At 42.6% G+C, this 21,130-nt stretch overlaps 2 protein-coding genes across 7 annotated transcripts in view; both read left to right on the top strand.

Moving 5' to 3' along the window:
• The window catches only part of MARCH6 (membrane associated ring-CH-type finger 6), a 54,386-nt gene extending 46,086 nt beyond the window's left edge, over positions 1-8,300 (top strand). Inside the window, exons 24-26 of the mRNA XM_015567636.1 lie at positions 847-979; positions 2,232-2,367; positions 4,475-8,300. Coding sequence (XP_015423122.1) covers positions 847-979; positions 2,232-2,367; positions 4,475-4,565 — 360 coding nt within the window. The 3' untranslated portion in view covers positions 4,566-8,300. The remainder of the gene's footprint in view (positions 1-846; positions 980-2,231; positions 2,368-4,474) is intronic.
• ROPN1L (rhophilin associated tail protein 1-like) overlaps positions 4,830-21,130 on the top strand; it is a 22,066-nt gene continuing 5,765 nt past the window's right edge. For 3 of the 6 annotated variants that reach the window (XR_001514873.1, XM_015567647.1, XM_015567648.1), the window contains exons 1-4: positions 4,830-5,085; positions 13,515-13,688; positions 17,267-17,390; positions 18,667-18,828. Coding sequence is in view for 5 of the 6 variants with exons in the window: in XM_015567647.1 (XP_015423133.1) it covers positions 4,850-5,085; positions 13,515-13,688; positions 17,267-17,390; positions 18,667-18,828 (696 nt within the window). In the remaining variant the exon portion in view is untranslated. Of the gene's footprint in view, positions 5,086-9,081; positions 9,149-13,204; positions 13,338-13,514; positions 13,689-17,266; positions 17,391-18,666; positions 18,829-21,130 lie in introns of those variants that run through there. The other 3 variants (XM_015567652.1, XM_015567651.1, XM_015567650.1) reach the window with 3 other exon arrangements.

The raw sequence follows: 21,130 nt of genomic DNA, 5'->3' as shown, positions 1-21,130 counted from the left end.
CCGCAGCAGGTGGGGAACCTTGGCTTCCTCCATCACTGAGGCAAGCAAGCCTCCTGTTCGCTTCAGCTGTGTGGCTGCTGGCCGCCATCTTTGTTGGCAGTTAATTTGCATATCGCCCTGATTAGCCAATGGGAAGTGTAGCAGAGGTACGGTTAATTACCCTTTTTGTCTTTTATTAGATAGGAGATATATATCTATCTACATATAAATATTTATATATAAATAAATAAATAAAAGCCTAAGCGAACATTATGACCAGTCAGGCAAACAACCGGTCACTATGATGTGCACTGACCACCAGGGGCCAGAAGCTCAATGTAGGAGCTGCCCCCTGGTGGTCAGGGTGCTCCCAAAGCCAACCTCCCATGGCCGGCCAACTTCCCCCCTCCCCTCCCGGTCGGGCCAGGCTGAGGGACCCCACCCATGCATGAATTCGTGCAGCAGGCCTCTAGTATTCAGATAAAATAAATGCAATCTTAAATGGTAACAGATGACTTATGGAGTTACTTTAAGTTAATACGGTCTTAAACTAATATTATTGGATGCCACCTGGTATTGTCCAAATCAAAGCTAACGTAGTTATCATTCTAGATTAGTGTCTTATTATTTCGTATCTTAGCAGAGTTCATTGCAAAGTATAAGGAGGTAAATGCATTTCTTTAAAAACTTGTGGGTACCACACTTACGTTTGTGTCCCAGAATTTGCCTTGACTTTGGAAAAATAATCAGTTTGAATTCTTTGGGGCTTGTAGATTCAACTCCCTGCAGCATGGATTCAGTAGAGATTACTCTAAATTTGGAGGAATGGTTTTGCCTTCTCATTCTCATATTTCCCCCCATATTCAGGTTTATGCAAATGGCATCCGAAACATTGATCTTCACTATATCATTCGTAAACTGGCAGCGCCTGTGATTTCTGTGCTCTTGCTGTCCCTGTGTGTACCTTATGTCATTGCATCTGGCGTTGTTCCTTTACTAGGTGAGTAATGCTGGCTAGGGAACTTGAGAGCACCTTTATTTTATTTTATTTTAAATATATTTGTATTGATTTCAGAGAGGAAGGGAGAGGGAGAGAGAGTAGAAACATCAATGATGAGAGAGAATCATTGATTGGCTGCCTCCTGCATGCCCCCTACTGGGGATTGAGTCCGAGACCTGGGAATATGGCCCCGACCAGAAATTTGAACTCTCGACCACTGAGCCACGCGGGCTCAGTGAGAGAACACCTTTATTGACATTGTTACATTATTGTCACATGGTATCATAGGTTGGCTGGCCCCAAATGCTTTATTTGTAAATATAAACCCAGCTATAAAACAATGATTTCAAGAAACCATTGTTATTAATTTGACTACTCAGAGCAAGATTAAGAGGATCATAAAGCCTTTGGTACAGTTTTGTTTTTCGCTAGGCAGGTGAGAAAGTATTGACATTTACACTCTTCCCAAAATAGGTAGGAACAGATTTCCTTCAAGTTGTCTTCTAACTAGAAGTGCTGTGATCACAGACTTATAAAATTAAGGACATGTTGTAATTAATTTTTAAAAAGTTCTTTAACATAAAAGGAAAACCCAAGAGGAGATGCTAATTTGTAACAATTCATCAACTAGAAATGATCAGTTTTGTACTGAAGAACTCCACAGGACCTTAAACCCAGCATATGCTCAAAATTATAAGCACAAAGTTTCCCTCTTGAAATCTTTTCTTATGAATTTACTCATACTGACTAGTGTCATCATCCATCAAGTTGCATGAGTCAGAAACCTTGAAGGGCATTCACGTTACCTGAGGCTCTCTGCTCTCCGTACTCAAATGGTCTTCAAGTCCCACTGACCCAACATCTGAAACCCATTCTCTCCTTTCTGGCACTCTTACCCATGGCTCCTTGAGCTGCACATCATCTCTCACCTTAACATCAACAGCCTCCTGTCTAGTTTCCCTGCTTTGACAAGTAATTCATTGTCTACACTGCGGCCACAGTGACTTTCAAAAGAATGAATCTCATTGTTTCTCTTTAATGAACATCCTTTCTTTGGTCCCTCTGTGGCCTTTAGAACATAATCTAGCTCCTAGGCTTACTTCAAAGGCTCCTCCTGGTGCTCCAGTTTGACCTCACTTGTTGACTCACTTCATTTTATATGTGACCAGTCCCCTCTTCTTTGTGAAAGGACATATTTCTATTTCACTGCCATTCCATATACACTAAGAGTTCTCCTTTTTTGGTTTTACAGGTGTTACTGCGGAAATGCAAAACTTGGTCCACCGGCGGATTTATCCATTCTTACTGATGGTCGTGGTATTGATGGGGATCTTGTCATTCCAGGTCCGCCAGTTTAAGCGCCTTTATGAACATATTAAAAATGACAAGTAAGTCTAGACTTCCAGACATTTAGCCACTCATATTAAGGTTTATCACTTGTTAATGTTTGTGCCTAATGTGATGAATCAAAAAGGGAAAATTGCTCACATTCTGGATGTATTTTGAGGTAGAATTAATAGAATTTGGTAACAGATTGGATGAGGGTATGAAATAGCATTATCAAAAACTGTTGTACTGAGCAACTGGCAATTTGGAGTTGTCATTTATGTAGATCAGTGATTTTCAACTGGTGTACTGCAGGAATTTTTAAAACATATAATACCTGACTATTCAGGGGCACTGACCTCTTTTTTCTTAGATTGTCAAATAAAAAAATGACAACAACCAACACAATAATAACTGTTTGGTGTGAATGAATAAAAAACCTATTATTCTGTCAAATCGGCAAAAGTTATATATTTTTTTGGTGTGCCACAGAATTTTAGTAATTTATGTGTGCTATGAGATGAAAAAGGTTGAAAATTGCTGATGTACATGAAGAATGAAAAGACTGGGAGAAAATGGTTTGAGGAAGATTATTTTTTTAATACTCATTTCACAGAGTTTTCAATTGCTTTGATTTGACAAGATACAAAAGAGTTTGAGAGAAGAAGAAATCTACGTTAAGAATTTGCAGTACCCGCCTAAGCCTTTCTTGCAATCAAGGGCCATTAGGTTACTCTGACCACTGCTGAGAGAGGCTGCAAGGTTACTGCAAATGTGTCGAGCCCTCTGTTTCGAGAAAACTCTGTGACCTTACCTCACTGAGAGATTGAGAACAGCCAAGGTTAGCAGCCATTTGACCTTCCATGTCCTCACGGAGGGCTGAGTCTTGCTCTGCTTCAGTGTTGTCTAGCAAAAAAAATGAGTTTATAGCTTTCCGTCCTGGTTTGCCTGGGAGAGTCCCAGTTTACACATGCTGCTTTCGTGTCATCGTTAATAGAACCCTTGGTTTGGACAGCAAATTATATGCTCACCTTATTTATTACTCTGAGGACTCCTGAGTATTATTTTTAAAATTTAGAGTGTTCAAGGCTTCTCCAAAGCCTTTATGACAGTAGAAAACACAAGTGCATTTTTAGGTGGTCAGAGTACAACGTCTATCAAACATGAAAGAAGCAGGAGGAGGTTTCAGTGATGAGAGTCTGCTTTCTCACTTCACTTGTTTTGGCAAGGTCTTACTGGCACTCCTTGATCTGCCATCAGTGCTTCCAAATGGTATGGTACTTGTACCCCGCCCCTATAGCTTGTTTACTTTCAGTTTTGTCACTCACTGGCTTCCAGGGGTCAAGCTCACAGTCATTCCCTCATGTTTAGTGAGGCACATCACTGCTGCTTTTTAGCAACCCCTGCTGATGTTATGGCATGCATTGTTCTGGTGGAGGACCTCCAGCCTTGTCAGTTTAATCACGGTTACTTCTGTCTCTGCCGTCCTGCGCTCTTGGCCATAACCTCCCTGTCAACATGTCATATGAGTTAGCAGAACTTCATATTCTGCCCTTGGACCATACTCCCCTACTTTCTGTCACTCGCATACCTGTTCACTTTTCTATCATCTCCCATTTGATATCATTGAAATCATTGTCCTTTGATATCTCCTGTTCTCTAGAACTAGAGCTGTTCAGGTCCTACTAAAAAGGTTAGGCTAAGTCCTCCCTACCCAGCTTTCTGACTATTGTATTTCCAATCTGTTTCTTCAGATCTGCCCACTAAACTGCTTCATAAAATACGATCCATACAGATAAATCCTCTGCATGAGTTTCCTCAGCCTTACCCTCCTCGGGCGTCTGAGTGTATGAGTTCATGAGAAGCCCTAACCTACGGACTGGGGCACGTGCCCCGTTGTCCACACTAAGGACTCTGACTTGTGCCGCTCAGGCCTTTGCTCTAGGAAGACCTATGGGGAGTTCTTCTGCCCCTCACTATTAAGTGCCTGCCTTTGTGCCTTGGGCAGGTGTTCATTCTAGACTTCCCTTCTACCTACCTAACCATGAAAGTAGGAGTGAAGTGATCTGATTTTGCATTTTTAGAAATGAATCACTGACTGCTTTTTGGAAGTGTGTTTCAATATGTGAGATCATATAAGAGAGTAAATACCCTGTTTTTACATCCTAGGTACCTTGTGGGCCAACGCCTTGTGAACTATGAACGGAAATCTGGCAAACAAGGCACATCTTCGCCACCTCCACAGTCGTCCCAAGAATAAAGTGGTTGTCTCAACTACCTTGACCTTCCCCTTGCCTTTACGTGTCCTTTTCTGTGGACTTCTCTCTTTGGAGATTTTCTCCAGTGATCTCTCAGCATTTTTTTTTAAGTTAAATATATTTGACTTGTGTTCTCAGCATTTGGAGAGAGCAGCAGGTTAAGTTGCTGCCTTCCTGCATCTTCTGACATCACTGCTGTCTGAGATCTGTACATGTGTAAATAGAAGTTCCTGGATACCCTAAAACCTTGGATTAAACAGAATGTGCATTGTACATCTTTAAACAAATGTATATTAATTTATTAAATCTAGTTGTCACTTTATTTTGGACCTGCTGTGATCTTGACAGGAAACGTGCCACAGAGCCACAGTGCAGAAGTGAGACTAATGACGTCTCTGGAGCACAATGTCATGGTGTTCCTAGCAGTTTTTATGAAGTGAACTGTACATTCTGTCTGTCATGGCTGTTGAAACCTTACCAAGAACGTAAAAGGAAACAGAAATCAGCAGTGGAGTTTCTGTGGTAAGAAAATACGAACTTTGTGCTTCACTGTCAATCGTTTTTGGAAGTTATTTTGTATAACACCAAAGCTGTTGTACATTTTCTACTGCCTGATTTTTTTTTCATGTGTCTGTGTTTGTAATATTGTATAGTATCTTGTGCTAGTTGAGGAAATTATTTTTAATTTTGATAATTTAATATTCCTAGTGATTAGCATTGGGAGTTGGGTTTTTGTGCTTGTTAGGGGCATGCCTATACTTAGAGGGGGAAAAAGTCCAAAAGAAGATTTTCATTAGTCTCCTCATCCTCCTTTTCCCACAGAGCTATCTCTTTTTCTGTTTTGGCAGCAGTAGCCAAAAGTCGTGCAAGATCATAAGTCTTACAGTATATTGTCACCTATGACACTGCATCTTACTGGAGTGGGGACAGACTGAGGTGTTCCTTAAATGTAGACATGGTTTGTGGTCTGAGATTGGCAGCATTAGAAAAGACTGGTTAGAACATAGTCCTGCTGGTTAGTACATCATTGGGTGAGGATTAGGGAGTACATTTCTCCTTGTTTTCCTTGAATAAAAATCCCAAGGTTTCTAAAATTTTTTATTTACAGAATAAAACTACAAACAAAATCAAATTGATTTTATTTGTCCAGAAGGAACCTGGCTGAGTTGGCAGTTTAATGGAGTGTAGACTGTATCTCATTGGAAATGTGCTGTAAAATCTCAGAGTACTGAACACATAAACTTGGTTTTTTTTCCCTTATAGCCAAAGCTGCAAGTAGAAGTTTAGAGAAATAAAAGTTAGGCACATGATCCAAGTATTTAATGGTCATGGTTTAATGTAAGGGTAGTGTTTGTTTTTCAATGATAACCTAAAAGTTCTCAGAGAAAATGAACAGCATAGGTCTTCAGAAACCATACAAGAATTTCCATATAGTATTAAAGCCCATACTCAAATCTGAAGATTTTTTAAATATGAAAGTCAGCCAAACATAAGCTACCAAGATAAAAAGCAAATGTTCTGGTTTTATAATTCAACAATTTTTCCCAAAGTGGTAAGCAACTACTTAACTCTACATTTTAAAACATCAGTATATATATTTTAAAAAGCTTGCCTTAGGATTCAGTGTTATACTTTCTAGAACTTTGCAGTAGGCTTTTCTCTTGTATTTAAAATAAGGTCTTTGTGAGCCCTGCCTTCACTTAGAAATTTAGTTCTACTTTAAAAATGAGCATTTTAAAACATATTGCCACCTGTCATGGTATATGTCCATACAAATGGAGAAACTATCAAATTTGGCATATAACTTGATTATATTAATTTAGGTTTCTTTTGAAATTTTCAGAGACTTTGTAGATATTGACATAAAGTCATTGGAACATATTTACCTGTTTTACCAGGAAGATATAGGCAGATACCACAAAAGATTAAACATTGTTATTCTACAACATTTTTAAATGAATCTTATCAGATACTTTATAAAATATATATATATATATGAATGGCCAAAAAGTTGCCCTCCATTTCACTTGCAATAACTTTATCTTGTCCTATGTAATGATTTCCCCCAATTTTCCAGTTGTGCTTTGTCCTGTTTTCAAAAAGATGAATACTTTCCTAAGGAAAGCATCTGCTGATTACTATTTACATGGGTAGCATCAAGATTTTATTAGCCAGTTGTCTTAGAAATATTTAAAATAACTAGTTCAGAAAGTGCTAGTATTGCTGCCCTTCTTCACGTAGAATTTATTTTTAATAATAGTGTAGTTTTACTTCATTTTACATTGGGTTTAAATAGTCTTTAAGGAAGTTAATTAGGAGAGAAAACTTTTTTGCTTTACTTTTACTATTTATAAATTGAAGACAAATCAACATTTAGGGTTAGTTTTACATGACGGGTTATCAAATGGCCATTAGTATCAGGTGTGCAGTTGTTCATTATTAGCAAATTATGTTTGATTTTTAAACTTAATACTAAGTACTAAAAGTTGAGATGCAAACTGAAAAAAAAATGCCAATGTGAAGTTTGTGTATGGCAAGCTTTAAAATTAAATGTTTTTAGGTGATCTTTTCCTGTTAGTTTTTTGGAGAAACAGTAGAGATTAGACATCTCAATTCCAGATGTAAACAAAAGTAGTTTTTATTTCAACATTTAATATAACTGTTACTACTATGGATTCTTGACTTGGTTTTTTTTTTTCCTTTCCCGTATTCAAGTAATAGAAATTAAATTTTTCTCAAATGATTTGATCTTAGATATGTAATATCTGTATTGGCAAAATGCTATCATTAAAGTCTAATTCTTGAATTTAGGATGAATTGATGACTTTTTAAAACAATGCAAAGCAGCACTGGACATTTCTACATGGTATTGCGTTTACACACACACACACACACACACACACACACTGGACATTTCCACATGGTATTGCGTTTACACACACACACATACACACACACACTGGACATTTCTACATGGTATTGCGTTTACACACACACACACACACACACACTGGACATTTCTACATGGTATTGCGTTTACACACAGAAACACACACACACACTCTATAGAACACTGGCACAAACATCACAAGTTAGCTTCTTATTCTCATGTTCAGGATTATTTTAAGCTTTCTATTTACTGTGATAAGTTTTTTACATTATAAAATTAAATGATTGTGTTTAAAATACTTCTTTAGAATGGTATCTAATGAGTCACAATTAAAAAAAGACAAAAGTGAAATGCCTTACCACTAAAGTATTATTAAAAAGCCTCATTTGTGGAGATTTTCTGACTTGCTGGAGCTTCTTGGATCTTTTTACTTAATTTGCTCCCTCAAGCAGATGTTTTCCCTTCACCCCATTTACTACCCTATATCTTTTTTTTTAACAGCCAGGATGAGCAAGGGCTACTTTCAGATAAAACCATTAATACAGCATGAAGATAGACAGTATATATCTTTTCATTTCTTTCTGTCTTATGAGTGCCTCATTTTTTAGTCATGGAAGTAATATAGTACCTTCAATGAATACGTAGTGACCATAAAGCCTGGGCATGACTACTATAGAAGCTAAGTAGAATACTGTTATTTGGGATACCAATTTTCTATTAAAGCAAACATCTTAGATACCCAGACCAATTTTATGTATATATTCTGAAATGTTCCCCTTTTTTATGTGGTCATTTGTTGTCTTCTGAGTTGAGAGAACAAGATTGAATAAAGTGAACGTTAGTTGTAGTTGAGTTTTTTTTTTTCCTTGTTGGTTTTTGCTTTGTTGCAAGATTGCTTGAGAGTTACAGAACTGTGTATTATTAGCATAAGTTGATAATCCAGATAGATTTAACATAATTATGAAAGTAAAATAATTCAAGTTACATGTGATGATAACCCCTCTGTTCTAAGTATAAATTCAACATGATAGTGGCAGAGGACGCATCCCTCCTCTCCTCTCTCCCTCACTGTAATAGACTATCTTCATTGGGAAGAGTGGAGGAAGGCCCTCATCTGTGCCACCCACCTCTTTGCCTCAACTATAAGGTCTGAACATCAGAGCTTCACCAGGTTGCCTATTTTAGGTAGCTACTTGGATAGAGTAAAGCCAATCAAACCCATTTTATGTAATTGACCGTAAGTCTCAGAGAAAAAGGAAAGGATTCCATGAGGTGTTTTTTCCTCCTAACTGTGCTGTATGAAGAGATCTTTTTGTTTCTAATTTTTCTTTGTTTCTAGGTTGGGTTTTGTTCCATGATTTTTTTTCCTTTTTATTAAATTTATTGGGAGTGACACTGGCTAACAAAATTATACAGGTTTCAGGTGCACAATTCTGTATAGCACATAATTTGTACACTATTGTGTGTTCACCCCAAGTTAAGTCTCCGTCTACCACCATTTACCCTCCTATGATTTTTTTAATCAAGTGCATTTTTATTTTAAATGTAGTGGTGGGGGTGAAGTGCAGTTTGAACCATAGAGCATCTTTAATCTGTGAGGTTGAATTTTTACAGCAAAGGATCATCCTGCAGTTTGCAGCTCTTCTTGTTGCAAACATAGAACCAATACCACAAGTGGATTAAGGATCTGGGAAGGTAACCTCCCTTCTAGCCCCAGCCCCCACATACGCATTTCTGGTATTTCTGGTGTCTGTTTTGTTTCCTTGCACTGTACTCAGTACTATAGTTGAATGAGGCATAGGGTCTGCCTTCAAGAAGTCCAGTTAGAGTGGGAAAGAACAGAAAAATGAGCAAAAGATTCTATTAGAGATATGCATAAGATTGCCACAAGGAACAGATACAGGATCTCCCTGGGCAGAGTCTGTGATGACCTAGGTATGTCCTTAGTTACTATTTGGTCTATATAGGCACCCTTCCCCCACACCCTCACAATTCCTGTCAACCTCCTGCAGTTTACTTCCACTCAGTCCCACACTTCACTAAAACCATCCATATATCAAGAGCCAGTAAACTGGCGGAGGTCCCTTTTGGTAATCCTTACATTATCTAATCATCTTCCTGAAATTTTATTTTGCACAGGTAACAGTGTTGTGTTTTTCTGCTGCTTGCTTGCTTAGTAGCTTCTGTAGGACAAAAAGGCTTATGCCAGGAAGCCCATTGATTTGTTTTTTTGCCCAAATGGATGAACCCCTTCTGCTGGCTGCACGAATCCATTGGTCTGATGGAGCAGAATAGTCAGTCAATCTAGAAATAAACCCACATGTATATGGACAGCTGGTTTTTGTCAAAGGTACAAAAGTTGAACAAATAGTGCTGGAATAATTGGACATCCAGATGAAAAATTAAAAATGGATCTATATCTCAACATACGTAAAAGTTAACTCAAAATAAATTATAGCCCTAAGTATAAAACTCCGAACTATAACTTCTAGAAGAAAGCAAAGGAAAAATGTTTAGCCTGCGGTTAATCACAGATTTGGACACAACCCCTAAAGCACAACCCATAGAAGAAAAATTTGATGACTTGGACTTGATCAAAATGGAAAACACCTGCCCTTTGAAGTATACTGTTTAGAGAACGAAAAGACAAGCCATGGAGTGGCAGAAAAAGTTTGCCAAACGTTTGTGATAAAGTACATGCATTCAGCCCTAGCTGGTTTGGCTTAGTGGACACAGTGTTGGCCTGTGTACCTAATGGTCCCAGGTTCGATTCTGGTCAAGAGCACATGCCTGGGTTTCAGGCTCGATCCCCAGTTGGGGGCGTGCAGGAGGCAGCTGATAAATGATTCTCATCATTGATGTTTCTCCCTCTCCTTATCTGAAACCAATGAAAATATATTTAAAAAAAGGTTTAAATAAAATACATGCATTCACATAAGTCTCAAAATACTGTAGTAAGAAAACCTACTTGTTGACTTAAACATGGGCAAATATTTAAAAAGACTTGCCCTGACTGATTTGGCTCAGTGGATAGAGTATCAGCCTGCGGACTCAAGGGTCCCAGGTTCGATTCCGGTCAAGGGCATGTACCTTGGTTGCGGGCACATCCGCAGTGGGGAGTGTGCAGGAGGCAGCTGATCCATGTTCCTCTCTCATCGATGTTTCTAACTCTCTGTCCCTCTCCCTTCCTCTCTGTAAAAAAATCAATAAAATATATTTTTAAAAAAAGACTAAAGGTGGTATACAGACGGCAAATAAACACATGCAAACCTGTTTAACATCATTAGTCATTTGGAAAATGTACAGTAAAACCACAATGTGATCCCACCACATATCTATTAGAAAGGCTAAAATTAAAAACACTGATGGTATCATGGGTTGGTGAGGATGTAGAGAAACTGGTACTCCCATACTCTGCTGGAGGGAAAGTAAAATGGTGCAACTACTGGGGAAAAGGGTTGGGCATTTCTTAATAGATTAAAATATGTACTCACCACTCCTAATTATTTGCCGAGAAAAATCCATATGAAGAATTGCACATGAGTGTTTATAGTACTTTTATTTGTAATAGCCCGAAGCTGGAAACAATCCATATGTCCATCAGCAAGTGAATGGGTAAATTATCAATACAATGAAAAGCAATTAACTATTGATATACACAACATGTACAAATCTCAAAATATGCTAAGTGAAAGTAGACCAAAAATGTATGCTTTTGTTTATATAAAAGTCCAGAAAATCCATAGAAACCTATCTATAGGAAGGCAGATCAGTGTGGGTGGTGAGGAGGGACTTGGATTTTAAAGGGGCATGAAGAAACCGGGGTGATGTGTTCACTGTCTTGAAGGGGTTCTGGTCTGACATGTCTACATATGTCAAAATGTATCAAATTGCACACTTCAAATCTGTGCAATTTATTTCAAAAAGTAATACTATGTTAATATTGGCTCTCTAGTGGACCATTTCATACCTTTTCTCCTTTAAATGGAAAAAAGGTATTTTCTCATTTTTGGCTGCTGATTTGTATTCTTATTTCACTGAAAAGATAGAATCAACCAGAACAGAACTTTTCACAAGTCCACACCCTCCCTGACCCATCACACCCTGTGTTTATTGCCCCAGCCTTTTTTTCTAGAACAGGCCAAACCCCAGGGCCTTTGCACTTCCTGTTTGCCGTACTTTACTGTTCTTTGTCCAGGCTCTCCCTATCCTCATTTCTTCAGTGAGGCTTATCTAAAATTGCAGCTACTGGGGCGTTCCTGTCTCTTCTGTATTTTTTCTCTTTTCATATTTATTAACCTACTATCAGGTTTACCTATCTTGTTGTTTTTCCTCACGTGGATGTAAGCTCCAGAGATTTTGAAAAATAACTATTTGGGGATTACAACTGTGTTCCACAACAGTCCTTGGGACATAGTTAGCATTCAGTATTGTTGAGGAAGTAAATAAGTCAGAATCAAAATAATGTATATATGGTTAAAATGAAACCTGAGAGCCCTGTGCCCTTCTCCAGAGGTAACCACGTCAGGGTAGGCCAGACCCCTCCATCACAGTGCAGGTGACATGCGCCCCAGCCTGCTCTACAGGGTGCTACTTCCTTTCACTTTGTTTCACAAACACCTTTTTATGTCAGCCACCCGTTTAAAAATTCTGGCTGCATTGTATTCTATCTTGTGGGTAAGACTACGATTTAACTTTTCTGAACTAGTTACCCCATTATATGCTGTAGTAAACATTTTTGTCCGTATTACCTTACATACTTAGGCTAGAATATCTGTAGGGTAAATTTCTCAAAGTAAGATTGCTAAGTCATCAACATTTTAAAGTGCCAAATTGCCCCCAAAACGTACTAATTAACACTCCTCTTTCATCAGTGTATGCGATTTCTTGATTTCCCATGTCATCAGCATTCGTGACTATTTTCAGTTTTTGCTAATGCTGTTCATTTGAAAACGTGTGTGTAGAGGAGTCAAGGTTGGGGCTTTGCATCTTCAGGGCGGGAAGGAGGACCTGTCCCTGACTCACCTGGACATAGCTCGTTCTAGTTCTCCATAGTCCTCTCTAGAGGTGAGCCTTCTGTGTGGAGGGGGGTCTCAGGGCTCTTTAATTCAGCATGGGTGCTAGGGGCCGCTGCAGCCACCAGCCAGGATACCACTAAACCAGGGCTCACCCCTCGAATGCTGCCCTGGCCAGCACCCACCAGAATGGACGTTTCTTTTACTCGTCCACCCAAAGCTATTGTGTCAGAAGTGGCTTATTTTCTCTTACACTCAGATTGGCTCAACCACCCTAACTTAAGAAACCAGTTAAACTGAAACTTCGCCCGTCTAAACTCTAAGTAGCTTTTACACTGGGATCTGAAGAATGAGTTCGCTAAGGGGGAACCGCTTGGATGCACCAGGAAATTGATGGAGACGGGGGCACGTGTGCCAGCACTGACGGATCAGCCTTCGCGACTTGAACCGTTTCCAACGTCGGAGGACACCAGTCACCCCGGCCCTAAGCTTCACGTGGCCAGAGCAAGGAGAAGGGGTGGCGGCCTTTGTGAATTCCCCTTTCACCGTCGGCAGTGGGAAAGCGATCAAACGCCCCTTTTCTAAGTGAAACGGTCAGCTCTCTCTAAACTAGGTTAGTGGTAAAGGTTAGGAGACGGGGGCGCCAAAGTCAGACTGCGCACGCGCATTGCCCTTGGGACAACCCACCCTCGGCTCGAGGCGTGTGCGCGTGCGCGGCGCTAGGGGGCGGGGTCCGTCCCCGCGCGCGTGCCGGTTGCCTGGATACCGTTGCGAAACAATAGCACCGGTCAGCGCTTCTGAGCAGCTGTGCTTGGGCCGCTAGAGGGGACGCTTGGTCCTCAATTTCCGAGGAGGCCGAAGACGAGCGGGTAAGAGCTCCCGCAGGCCGCCCGAACTCCCGGGAAAACCAGCTCTTGGCCGGATCCCAAACCCAGGACCCGGCCCAGACCCGGCTGCCGGACCTCGGTCCCGCCCGCCGGCCCTGTCCCAAACCTAGGGGAGGGCGGGCGGCCCCAGGCTGACCCTCCGCCCTTACTTCCCCGCAGCACACCTAGATCGTCCCAGCCAGATCCTGGTCTTGGGAGAGCGATGCCGCTTCCCGACACCTTATTCTGCGCGCAGCAGATCCACATCCCACCGGAACTGCCGGACATCCTGAAGCAGTTCACCAAGGCAGCGATCCGCACCCAGCCCGCCGACGTGCTGCAGTGGGCCGCGGGGTAAGCGCCCGGCGTGCTGGTGGATCCTCCGCCCTGGAGCGGGGGTCCCACGCCCAGGACACTCAGAGTGTCAGCAAGACTTCACGTTAGCATCAGTGGTATCTACACCTAAGTATCCATCGAGGAAGCACCGTGGTTTATTGACCATGGGACCAGAAGTTACTGCAAAACGCTCACTTGTTACAGAATAGCAACAACTCCATTGTTGGAGAGTGGTATTTTTTTTAATTTTTTTATTAAGGTATTACATATGTGTCCTTATCCCACTATAATGGAGAGTGGTATTTAAGCAGATAGACCAAAACTTAGAAAGCAAGTGCATTGGGTATAAAGTTTCTACATTGCATTATAAAACTATAACCACAGTCCCTTTATTTTATTTGCAAGCTGGTTTTTATAAGAAGAAATCGTATGGCTGTGTTCCTCCTCAGGGAATCCCCCCAGGGTTAGGGACTGGCTGACCCAGACCCCGGAAGTCATGTTGGGGTACTCAGCCCAAGGCTGGGAATGCTAAACTCTGCCCAGCGTGGTTCACAGCAAACGAGCCTTCACAGTTGCTTGTGGCAAACGTCCTATTTCCAGGAACAGACATTCCTAATTTTAAAGTTACAAGTCAACAGACCTTAGAACCATTAAAAGAAACCCTTTTGATTTTATAGGAAAGCTCTTTGCCCTTTTCCAATAAACAGGCATAGAAGCTTAATTTTATGACCACAAGAATCAGTATAAATTTTTCTAAAATGTTTTAGCAAATGGTGTATCGAATTTTGCTGCCCTCTAAACTATATAACCAGTGAATTAGTTTCCTATGAACTGCTGTACAAAATCCCATAAAATTTGATGGATTTATACAACAGACATTTATTCTCTTACAGTTCTGGTGGCCAAAAGTCCAACATCAGTGTTGCCAGGCTGAAGTCAAGATGTTGGCAAGGCTTTGCTCTGTCTGGAGGTGCAAGGGGGAATCGATCTGTTTGCTTGGTTTTTCCAGCTTCTAGAGCTGCATTCCTTATATTCTTTGGCTCATGGCCCCTTCCTCCATCTTTAAAGCCGGAAGTATGACAGCTTCAGGTCTCCCTCTACCTCCCTAGTCTGAGGACACTTGTGATTGCATTTAGGACCCATCTAGATAATACAAAATAATTTCCCCATCTCACAATTATAGGCAAAGTCCCTATTACCATGCAAAACATGATACACAGTTCCAGGATGAGGGCCTAGATATCTTACGGAACCTCCCATATGAGGCTACTGACTACTTGCTAATTGGCACTTTGCCTCTGACACTTTGGTCAATTGCTTCCGAAGTAACCTTTCAAGGTTCTTAAAAAAAAATTACGGCCTCTGGTTTTAACCATTATTCAAGCCTAAATAAAAGATAGTAAAATAAAAAAAGATAGTCAGGACTTGTTAGATTTATTTGTGACTTAATCATTTTTATTTGGACCATTAAATTATATTTGTAACACTTTAGAGACAACTATTTTAAGCTTCACTTTAATTTAAAAGGCTAAGTTGAAAACTTTCTGAATGTTCTATGCAAATCATTTCGAGAACAATTTCAGAGTTTAGGAGAAAAATCAAGCATTATTCATTAAGCAGTGTGTGTGTGATGGACTCAGATGTGTTCTGGCTGTCCCAGAATACACTCTGTTAGGACGTTGTTCAGAAGGTGACTTGGCCTTGGAGAGATTTCGTAGGCAGAGATTGGGGTTAGGACAAGGTGGAGGGTATTCAGGAGGAGGACACAGCATATGAACAAAGGGGCTGTGCCGGGAGGAAGAAAATGCAAAAACAGAGCAGAAAACCAGGGTGCATATGGAAGTAACTGCTGTGGCAGATGCAAGTTGACTTTCAGGTTAGCATTCTTTTCAAACGAGGTGTTCCAGTGGCAAAGGTGGAATAGCCTTGCCCCCCAGCCTGTGTACTCTGCTGTGATGTCACAGCTAGTCTGCTGTGATGTCACAGCTAATCGGCTGTGCCTTATGATGTCACCGAGCAGTTGTGCATCACTCAGTATGATGGAGGACAGAATTGGTTTAGTACTAGAAGGCTGCTTTTGCTCACAGGTGCCTCCAGGGAACTAGCAGAGTCTAACACAAGCTGGTCTTGCCATTTAAGTGGGCTTCCCCAGCCTCGGCTCATTTGACACTTTGGAGGGGACAACTTTCGGGTGGTGTATGAGGAGGATGAGGTGTAGGATCCTTAGCGGAATCCTGGTCTGCACCCACTAGATGGCAGGAACACCGTCTCCCTCTTGTGGTGACAACTAAAATTTCTCTGGAAATTGCCAGTGCCTTCTTGGGAAGGGGAAGGACCCACATTGCCCCTGTTGAGAACCACTGTTCTACAGGCTCTATCAGGCTTGGGGATGGTTTGATAGATTATGAAGAATGAAGTCCATGAAGTGGAAACTGTAATTAGGAACAATATGGCAAATCTAAGCACCCACCCTCAGCCTGGCACTTTGCTCTTAATGTCCACATTGGTCTAACTGCTGCCTTCATCTTGACTCTCCCTCTAACCTTTAAACAAGATGTGTCTGGAGTTGTCTTAAAAGCATGAAAGCAAAGTTGAATTTGAGGGGTGAAGAAATGGGATGAGTTATAAAATTTGTTTTAGTCCATCAGATATCTTTCTATATTTTGTTACTTATTCAGAGTTGTTTCCAGTGACTCATATCTTTTAACTTACAACCCGTGGCCCTGGTGGATGGTCTAGAGCTCCTTTTCCTGGATGTATTGTTTCTTTTCTCAGTGTTAGTTGTTAGAGCTGCATGTGACAGGACTCAGCAGCTGCCCCCTCTGGCATGTTGGCCCCGAGGGGAGTGAGTTTTGCAGAAGAAACTGCCTGGTACCCCTCCCACCAGCCAGAGGCTGGGTGTGTACCCCCTCTTGACTTGTTGCCCCAAAACATTTCTGTGCCCCTATCTTCCCCCAACATAAGCAGCAATATCGGGAGCCCAGAAAGGAACAATTAAGGGGGAAAATACTAAAAAATACAACAACAAAACCAAACCAGGCAGGAACAGTGAAGTGTGAGGGAGGGTGGCCTTTGACATGGCAGAGTGGCACAGCCCATCCTCAGTGGAGCCAACAGAACATCCCTGATCTGGGTGCCTGAGAGGTGAATAGGCAGAGAGGGATGCTCTCAACCCCCAGAAAAACAGGAAGGCCCAGAAAAGGGAAGACCACACCTCAGCTGTTACAGTGGACACTGGACCATGATCTTGCCCTTGGATGCCGTGTCCTGCATCTTCCAGTGCCTCTGGCCACATTTCAGGGCCCCTCATGGTGTTTGCTGGATAAGAACAGCGCGTGTGGTGTCTGCTCAGTACTCCCTGGAGCCCTGAGACAGACTGTCCTTATCCCCGCTTCACGGACAGAGACACGGAGGCAGCAGAGAGGGTAAGGAGGAGAGCCGCGTGGAGGAACCGGGATAGACTGCCCTTCGGACTCGAGAGCTCTCCTCCTTGATCACTGCTGGGCTTTGAGCTCCTTTAAGAAAGCGCAGTCATTAGTATTAATTTGCCTTTTGTGTATTGATGAGTCTTCAGAGATATCTGTTGTTGTTGTTAGGTATTTCTCAGCGTTGTCAAGAGGAGATCCACTTCCTGTAAAGGACAGAATTGAAATGCCCGTGGCCACTCAGAAAACAGATACTGGCCTGACCCAAGGAATGCTCAAAGTGCTGCACAAGCAGGTATAAGGGCTATGCCACCAGTCGGCTTAACCCGCGAGAAAGCCGGTGCCCCCGAGGCCTGACACAAACCACCACCATCATCTCGCAAGTCGCTTCCCCTACAATAAACCTTTGAATTTCATTCAAAAAGGAATTTGTTGTATTCAGTGCCTTTCTTTAATTGAAAGAACCCACAATAGCTATTCATGATTAGAGTGTAGAAAAGTGAAATATAATTTCTTTTAAATACCAAATTAAGATGCTTAGGTGTTGGACTAAAAAAAGGCTGAAGATATGAAAGCATGACATTTTAGACAGGGGGATGGCAAAGCCCTTTGAAAGGTGTTGATGAAGCTGTGTGCATGCTGAAGTGGTCATCTGAAGGACGGTTGCCCTGGGAGGCTGGTTTCCAACCCGCCAGGCAGCCTGGGCCTGGGTCTGCCAGACAGCCCTCGGTGAGGCTTCTCCACCCACTGGCTCGCTTTTAGAAAAACGGGTTAGTAGGAAGCACATCACCCAGCTCTGAGGCTCGGCATATAGATGAATGGGTCATATTACTAAAAATGATTTTGATTGTTAAAGTGACAGGTCCCCACTATACATGAAAAAAACCCCAATTTTTTACTTTTCAATTACAGTTGACATACACTATAATGTTAGTTTCAGGTATACAACAGAGAGCCCTTTATACATTTTGAAGTACTGGGCTTCTGGACCGGATGCACTGACTTTGAAACTAGATTTTCCATGGCTCTCTGTTAAAAGGGAACACGAATAACCATGGAAAGAGGGTAGCTTGGGGAAGGACATGCTAGTGTTGCTGAAGGCCCGTCACACAGATTAGTACTAGCAGGTCGCAGAAGTTACCCATTTTCACTGCTTGTTTTGAAATAGAAGGAAGAAATTTAGTTTAAATGTAATTATTCGCATGTTTATGGGGTGGGATTTTAAAAGTTTTGATTGCCAAGGATTAGACTCAGATAACAGAGGATGCCATCCCCAGCACCGGCGTGCCCTGCTTATTAAGTCACAGTACTAAGTCACATTTGCTTCACGGCCCTTATTTAAGAAGTAAATTGCTGTGAACATTGTTGCCAAGCTTAGTGTCCCCACTCCCTGCACGTTGCCCCTCCCACTGCACACGTCCCCCTCCCTCTGCAGGGCTAACAGGGCCATGAAGGCAGGCCACCTGTCCCTGCATGGAGTACGCGGTGTATGTGCAAATGCTCACAGCATTAGAGGATTCTGTGGGGTTTTAAACTTATGTCAATTGTATTATATTGTGTTTTCTAAACAGTGTAGCCCCAACCAATACGTGGAATTAGTCGACCTTGAACAGAAATGGAGAAGTTTGTGCCTGCCAATGGAAAAATTCAGAGCTCTCTTACAATTGGATCCTTGTGAATACAGAATCGAGTGGATAAAATTTTTAGCACTTGGATGTAGCATGCTTGGTGGGGTACGTACCTAGAAATGGCATGTTGATAATTATGTGTAATCATAGGCCTGGCTGGAAAATAACTTAGGGGTTTCAGTCACTGAAGGGGACACATTATTTTAGTAACTTTGTCTCAGAAAAGCAATATTTTTTCAGATACCTATTGTATTTTCAGGCTTATAGTTATTCTAATGTACAGAAATTAAATACTTGTGCATACCTCAAATGAAAAGAAGTTAACAGTAGATAAAACATATGGATACCGTTAAAAATGTATTTAGGTTTTATTAAACCACATATCATTTGGTAAATGGATAATACCTATTTTCCTAATCTGTGGAGAGAGGCACAGAATTATTTTATACTTTAGTTAAAATCTATTAGTAACTAACAGATACAGTACAGCTTTGCTGATGATAAAATATAACCCAAGCACTTAGGGGCGAAGACAGATGACCCTGCTGTTTCAGAGACCAGAGGGTTCCCGAGCCCAGGAGAGGGGTGCCATGGGGGGCGGAGCCAGCTCCCGTGTTTGAGTACGCTGAGATGTGTGGGTCTAGTGAAGGGAGAGCTACCACTTTAAGCTCTTAGAGGAGGTTGAGAAGAGAGAACTCGCTTTACTTCAGGGATGAGCAAACTCCCCAATCTTTGGACCCCAGAGGCTCTAACTGGGTAATTCATACCCCTCACTTCATGGCACCCGCTTGCCCTGGGTCCATGCGTGGGCCTCTTTGATTCGATTTTAATTTTTAACAAGGACTTTCTGTAATACTGCCCCACACGATCTTTAGTTAAAATCAAACCGACCCGCCTGCAGCCAGGCTCTGTCGAAGCTCACGCTTCCCTTTTATCACATGCAGACCCCGGGAAATGCCTGATTTCACTGTAGTTGATTTTATCTTTTTGAAGAGATAATTATGTTGTTGATAATCTTCTGGAACCTTTTTTCATTCCCAATTAGATCTCTACAATTATTCATCTGTATCATGACATAACACCTCTGTCGCATAACCCCCGGGTGGGAACACTCTGCAACTTACTGCCTATTAAGGGCCCAGGAAGAACCTGCAAACCCAGGGAGCCCAGGGCTGGGGCTGGTGGCTGCCTGCAACTTGTGTTGTGTGACTGCCCCAAAGCTAATGGTGCCAGGGCTGGCCACTGGCTGACCAGGTAGAAAGGCAGGCCGGGTGTCTCCAGGGAGGCATCTCAGTGGGGTGCTATAGGGAAGGACAAAGACAAGTTAGTTACTAGGGAAAACTTCATGTGGTGGTGTTCCCGTAGGTCTTAGTCATACAACATTAATAGAGAATATTTGAATTAATGTTTGAATTAATGTTCGTGCCTCTAAACTTAGGTGGAATTTATATCTTAGTAATGATGAGAAAGCAGAATGTTTCGTATTTTGGGCTCCATCTCTGTCATTTCTATCTCCCTAATTGTGGAGACGAAGCCCCCATGGGAAAGCACAGGGAATCTGTTTGGGAGGCGGCCGGGGCCATGTGTAGTGTGTAACGCTGGAGGGCGCCGTTGTCCAGGAGCGCGTCCTGGGGAGGTGACGCGGGTCCGGCTGTGCCCGCGCCTTCCCTCTCCCAGACTCCCTTCCTGCTGTGCGATGAGGTTCGCGTGTGAAAGCCTCAGGGTGCGGTGAGGGGTTGGGGTGAGGGGGTGCAGAGCGAGTTCCCACCGCGTCATCGGCAGGGGCTGAGGCCCGAGGCTCCGATGCGGACGTGAGCTTGGCCTTTGGGACGCCCCTGGACCCCACGTGGGCGGGGAGCTTGGAGCTGCGACTTCCCCAGACGATTCTTGGAGTAGTTTGGCATCTGGGCATTTATCTTTCTGCTTAAAGAAGAGGAGGAAGTGAAAACGTGAAGGGAGACGAACGAGGAGTAATTCGGAACGGATTACCGCCTCGTTTCCACCGCGGGTTTGGGCAGACCTGGAATTCAGTCTCTGCTTCCCACGTGGGCGCGTCCCTGGCGGCTGCCCGGCTCCGGCTGACACGGTCTCCGCCCGCGTTTTTCTTAAAAGCCAGAGCGGAAGGTTTCCACAAAGACTTGCCCATCCCTCCTCCCTCCCGCTGTGTGTGCTGCACTTTTTCCGCCCCGGGAGCCCCGCGTCCCACCCCGGGGGCCGCCCTGCTCTCATCCCGAAGCCTGCGCTCCGCCTGTGGTGAAAGCTGCAGGGGAGGTGGGGTGGGGGGTGGGTCAAGGGCCTCTGGCTGCCCGGCTGTGGTGGTGGTTCCTGTCCCTTCCCCAGGGCCGTGTGCTTACCTGGTGACATGATCGCCGGTGCATGCCGCGACCCGTGTCTTTCTCTGCAGCGC

The sequence above is a fragment of the Myotis davidii genome, unplaced genomic scaffold, assembly GCF_000327345.1.
Source record: "Myotis davidii unplaced genomic scaffold, ASM32734v1 scaffold143, whole genome shotgun sequence".
Taxonomy (NCBI): domain Eukaryota; kingdom Metazoa; phylum Chordata; class Mammalia; order Chiroptera; family Vespertilionidae; genus Myotis; species Myotis davidii.
The sequence above is the reverse complement of the archived record's forward strand: the minus strand, read 5'-3'. Positions and strand labels throughout refer to the sequence as shown.